General features: G+C 39.9%; 1 protein-coding gene across 1 annotated transcript; it reads left to right on the forward strand.

The window, feature by feature from the left end:
• Positions 1-27: 27 nt before the first annotated feature.
• vsig8b (V-set and immunoglobulin domain containing 8b) lies at positions 28-4,714 on the forward strand. The gene is made up of 8 exons (XM_067603920.1): positions 28-138; positions 531-610; positions 2,336-2,505; positions 2,705-2,906; positions 3,184-3,336; positions 3,437-3,559; positions 3,756-3,894; positions 3,985-4,714. The coding sequence occupies exons 2-8, from the start codon at positions 538-540 to the stop codon at positions 4,226-4,228; spliced, it is 1,104 nt and encodes a 367-aa protein (XP_067460021.1). The 5' UTR covers positions 28-138; positions 531-537; the 3' UTR covers positions 4,229-4,714.
• Positions 4,715-6,000: the final 1,286 nt, after the last annotated feature.

Below are 6,000 nucleotides of genomic sequence, written 5' to 3' on the forward strand. Positions count from 1 at the left end.
TATGAACAGAGAGGGTGTGGCCACAGTTACTGCAGCTGAGTTTCACCTGAGAACAAAATAAGCAAGCTTGACCAGTACTGACACATTGCCAGGCCTTAAAGGACATACTTTTACTTTGGATTATTTCTTCACTTTCAGGTATGTTAGAGCTTTTATTTTTTCCCTTTATGCCTTTCAGTAGAACTCCATTGGATTTTCTTAGTGGTGTGTACTTAAGAAAGAAACAGTTTGTCTTGCTTCTGGTTGTTTTCCATTGATATTCACATTCAGTCTAGGCCTTAGCTGTTGTTAACAGAGGTAAAAACTTAAGAACAGACCAGGTAGTAAGAATAATTCTTCCAATACAAGGCACATGTTTTGTTGATTTAAGACAGCTTTATCATTAACGAGGCAGCTGACAGCCATAAAGCAGAGATGTTTTCACTTCCGTGAAATTAAATAAGTGAGACAAAATACAAGCTTTCAAATAAGCAAGAATGTCAGTGAAAACACATCCTCAGAGTAATTTCTTCACTTTCTTTTGCTTTAAGGGTTATAATGGAGCCTGTATTCATGAGTGAGAGGCTAAAGGTGGTTGTGCTGTTTCTGGTAACATTTCAGCTGAAGACAGGTGAGTCTCATGGTCTCTCTTTTAAACTCCAGACAGTATTTAAGTTTTCTTTTATACAACACTTCCAGTTAGGCATTAATATTCTGACCATGGATGGAAAGTACAGAGTATATATCCACAAACATAACAGGTGTTGATTTTTACCAGTATAAAGGAGTTGTTGATTCTATTTCCTGAGTTGTACCTGTCTGATCTTTGATTCATGTATAAATACTGGCCAGTCTGACATGCACTTAGCAGATGACCTGACAGATACCACTGGGTGAATTGCATTGCAGATGTTCAATGAACCATGTGCATCCTGCATAATGTGGGTGTCTTATAGGTACCCTGCATTCATACCTCTTTTAATACCTACTGCTGGTGCTAAGGGTCAAACTGTTGTTTGCATTTGTAAAGTAAGACTCTAAGAGACTTTATAGTCCCAGTGGAGAAATTAGTCTCAGGCCTCCATCCAAGTTGTCTATTTTAATATATGAACAACATAAAAACAGGGGTGAAATTAAATTAAATCAAATGCGCGCAGGCAGCCAAGCGGAAGTAAACAGCATACATACAGAACACGTGCAAAACTCTTATCACGTTCCACAAAAACCCCTGAGACTTTAAATCTTCATGTTGTACCACCTCATTAGACCGGTAGTTTATTGCTTGGTGTTAAGATGTTTGATTCTTTAAGTTCCAGATCCCCAGTGGTAAACTGAGAGGAAAGTGTTATCTGAGCATATGGTCTAGCCAATGAGTAGGTGCACAGGATTGGAATATTTGCAGCTTTTTGTAACAAGCTTAGTGACTGTGCTCACTGGCAAGTTAGCCGCCTCTCCACATGGAAAACACGACTTCCTTAGATCACAGCATTTTGCCCAAGGGAGCTTTCACAGTGTAAACATTTGACTGACTAATTTGAGCTTTTTTCAGACTCCCTTTATCACATCTGCCATTAACACGCTTTTATAAATACCTCTGACATACTTCATTTGGTTGCGGCAGCACTGAAGTGCTTTCAGAGTGATATAGTGAATTTAATGGTGAGTGGTATCAAAAATGAGGCTGATTTGATTTATCAACATGGTCCATTAAGATATTTAGTGAAGGTTAACTATCTAGATGGGAAAACTGTGAAAAGAAACTTGCCCTGAGAAGCTGAATGAAGATGATGATAAATAACTTGGACCTGTTGAAATGCACTGCCACACAATGATGATCAACATCGAGTTCCTTCTATAAACGTCAAGCTATCAGCAATAATTAAAATACATGGCCATAAACAGTGAGTCAGCAGGGTTTAATTGTGAGTGTGAACACAACTCAGATGCAGCTTTTAAATGCCACTTGTCAAGTTCACTCATTCATTGCGCATTCAGTTTTGATCATTTACCAAAATGTTTCTGACAGTTAATGAGCTGAGAGAGTTTTAAATTAATATGTTATTCATTTTCACCAAAAATACTGTTTTTAATTTTATTACAGCTCCAAACCCTCAAATCCTCAGTTAGACTTAAGAGGCCAGTTAGTTTCAGATCAGCACTCTTACTCCGCTCTGTTCAGGAGCACAGGCCCAGAGCTTGAATACCATTAAGTGGGGAAAATATTAATGCATTTGAGAGAGAAATTCATCTTTTTCTGTCTTTTTTTTGTTTGTCCTTTGGCAACGGTAGATGATTATGAAAACTGGGGGGAGGAAGAACTGTATTTCATGAGACTAAAATTTCTCTGACCAATCAGATGTGACAGAAGCGATGCAGGTGACATCCTCAGGGCCACAGACCATTCAGAAGGCCCAGGGCGAAACAGTCACTCTGGGATGCACCTACAGCCCCGGCCTCCAAGACACTGGAGAACTGGACATTGAATGGTCCAACGTCAGCCCGGATATGACACAGAAAGACAAACTGGTGGGTTTACGTTTACATCTACAGAGGGGGATGTAGTAGAAATAAACACTCTGGGAGGCTGGAGAAAAGACTTAAGCATGCATTAATGAGCATTTGAGACATGCTACACAGTCTTGGTTATCTTTTACCTTTAGGCTCTGTCAGTGGAAAAACCTGCTTTGAAGAGGTGTCATCACTCAATGCAATGTTTGCATCTCAGATCTTATCTTATACAGGGGGCCAGACAATCCACTACGGTGACCCCAGCCTCTCCAAAAGGCTTAACTTCATAGCAGACCCCAAGCAGGGAGACGCTTCCATCTCTCTCTCTGATGTGAGGCTCTCAGACACAGCCACCTACCAGTGCAAAGTCAAGAAGGCGCCGGGTGTCGATATGCGAAAAGTCACGCTGGTGGTGATGGGTGAGGATGAATTCCTTTTAACCGGTTTTACCTGTTCATTTCCTTCTCTGTCTTATTCTTCTTTTAAATGTTGCTCTCACTCACTTGGAATGTTTAAGGCCCTTTTCTGGTTTCTCTCCCTCTCAGTCGGTGATCACGCCTTTCTGTTTATCCATACCTCAGATTGTTCTCCTCTTTCACACCTTTAACCCTCCCATGATAAACCATAGCACTGATGCATTACTCTGAAAAAATTTTTCATGCTATGTGTTTATTTATGTTTATATTCTTTTATCAGTTCCCCCATCAGTGCCAAAGTGTTGGGTTGAAGGCGGAGAGGAGAGAGGGGGCACAGTCTCACTCCGCTGCAAATCCTCTCAGGGATCCACTCCTCTCAGTTATATGTGGAGTAGAGAAAGCGGAGGTTCAATGCCATCCACTGCAACCCAAGGTAAGGCAGACAAAAGGGCCTTTCTATAAGCAGACATAGACAGTGAGGATGCTGTATTATCACAATGTACTCATTCTGAATGTTCTCTTCTTTCTTTAAGACCCACAGACTGGGGAGCTTTTGATCAGGAACCATACAGATAGCAATGTTGGAAGTTACGCGTGTGTGGTAAAAAATGCTGTCGGCAACGCACAGTGTAAATATGCACTGTATGCATATAACCGTAAGTCCATGATATCATTATTTCTAATTTTACTCTTAAGTACTTAACACTTCTCCTGTGTATCCTAAAGGAGCATTTTTCTGCTACAATCTGTAATGCAAAAATCATGTGTAAGCCTCTTGTTACAGCTATTCAGATCTGTAAAGAAGAAGAGCTGTACTTGTTTGATCTCTAAGCACCATGTCCTCTCTTCCAGCTACCAATAAAGTGGGTGTCATAGTTGGGGCGGTGATAGGTGCTCTGCTGCTGCTGCTCCTCCTCCTGCTCCTCATCTGGCTCTTGATCTGCTGCTGCCATAAGCGCCGCTATGAGAAGGAGGTTGCAAATGAAATAAGGTACTGTATCAGAACTGGGAAGCATTCCAAACATCCATGAAATAATCTAAGGATTAACTGACTTGAGACCTGTGTGACCTGTTTCCTCAGGGAGGATGCCCAGGCCCCAGAGAGCCAACCCTCCAGCAGAAACACCAGCTTCCGCTCGGTGATGGGCTACCGCACTCACCCCGGGGTGAACTACAGCTCAGTTAGGAACCAACTGCCTAGCATCAGTGAATCTGGCCGCAGAGTCATCTACACAGGCGGGAGTAATGGGACAACACAGCCAACCACTGCAGAGGAAAAACGTCCTCCACTCCAATATGACCATCGATATGGATACCCTGTGTAACTATGACTCATACTCCTGATAGACTTTTTACTTCAAGCACAAAACTCTAAAGAAAAGACTTTTTACTTTCAGTATAAAACATCTTATAAAGAATACTCTACACAATATCTATGTGACAAATTGTGCAATATAGTGCAATGTAATATTTTTAACTGGAGAATAATGGCTTGTTAATAGCAGACTGCTGGTATACAACTACTGGGGACTCATAAAATCTTACCTCAGCCCTTCAACAAACATAAAATGTACAGCTGGCTGATTTTCATGATGCACTGTAACATAGTGTTCATCACTATGTATTGAAAAACAATGGTTCTCATAATCCAAGTCATCAGTGCACCAATTCAACTAATACTGTATGTAAATAGCAGATGGCTTGTATTTTTTATTTTTGGTGCTTTCTTTTCTATGATGCATAAGTAGCTCAATCAGTTTATCACTTTTTTAAAATATGTACAATAAAATGTTTTTTAACTGGGAAGTCAATTTATGGTTTATAATCATTCACATTTGTCAGGGCTCCATATTTTATTGCATGACAATATCTGGTTTGATAAAACTAAAGAGGATAACATTTGAAACAGAGGATGCAGAATGTAACAACTGTTATCTTTACTGGAAAAGATCAAATTTAGTTTAATTTTTGAGTCATCATAATGAACTCAGACATTGCGTTTTGACATGCAGAATCAGCTACAATAAAAACCCAGATAGACGGAGTAAAACTACTGTATCTTTACAGTCAGATATTCAAATGCAATTAATTTGGAGAGGCTGATTATGTTTAAGGGTTTGGAGTGTGCATTAAAAATGAAGATGGTGCAAAACAAGTCACTCTGCTGTAGCTTAATCAAAATCTAAAATTCTGATGGAAGTGCATAAACATGGTCAGACAAACTGTCTCTGATCCTCTTCTGTGCATTTGCCTTCTGGCAAATTTCATTTGCAAAACAAAGCGGTGCAAAATTGTCTTGTCTGTTTCTCCAGTTTTTGCAGAGCAACCAGTAAACTAGTTATTAGTGTAATGGCTAATAGTTGAGGCACTAACCCACAGCTGCCACTTTCAGTAGGCAGTCAGCACTGTGCCTGCGGCCCCACCTCTCTTCAAAAGGTCCTTTATTAGCCTGAACCCGTATTTGAGCAGTATATGTTGAATTAATAAGAGCTGTAGGAAGTAGTGAGCGTTGGTGGGCCCTCAGCAATAAATTCTGCCCAGGACCCCCTCAAGGCAAGATGCCGTGCTGCACTAATTTGTAAAGGCTTGGCATTTCTAGAAACAGTGTTTCAAATAATCAAAAAAAAAAAAAGCCTCCAAATTAGACTTTCAATTTTTGACATGCTTCCCTTTTAGCTTTTCTTGAAAATGTAGCCAGCAGATCCCCTCCCCCCACCCTCCTTACACACACATCACAAAAACATGTTTACTATTTGCCTCTGCTGTGTTTGATTTTGTGACTTTGTGACTCCCACTGCAGGGTGTGCTTTCACGTCAAGATTCAACAAGATTTTGCATAAAAAGAGCATTTTTATTTTACTGTGCAAAACGGCAGAATCTGCCAATTTTTGGATTGTTTGGTATGAGATTAGCCATTCAATTATGTAATAGTTTTAACTAAGCTAAAAATTCATGTGGAAAAAATGTGGATGAGGATAATAATTGCATATGTATTAGGATCTAGCTTCTTTTGACTCAGTGTAAAACAAGCAAACAATACATCTAAATAAAATATAGACTGAAATATAATTTCACTCAACATCTTGTTAAAAGTCAC

The sequence above is a fragment of the Thunnus thynnus genome, chromosome 2, assembly GCF_963924715.1.
Source record: "Thunnus thynnus chromosome 2, fThuThy2.1, whole genome shotgun sequence".
NCBI classification, from domain to species: Eukaryota; Metazoa; Chordata; class Actinopteri; order Scombriformes; family Scombridae; genus Thunnus; species Thunnus thynnus.

Excerpts from the sequence above, each read along its gene's own strand:
- vsig8b (XM_067603920.1), top strand. The coding sequence starts at position 538 with ATGGAGCCTGTATTCATGAGTGAGAGGCTAAAGGTGGTTGTGCTGTTT. Across the intron at positions 2,506-2,704 it reads TGACACAGAAAGACAAACTG|ATCTTATCTTATACAGGGGG; the intron begins GTGGGTTTACGT and ends TTTGCATCTCAG. Across the intron at positions 3,895-3,984 it reads GAGGTTGCAAATGAAATAAG|GGAGGATGCCCAGGCCCCAG; the intron begins GTACTGTATCAG and ends CTGTTTCCTCAG.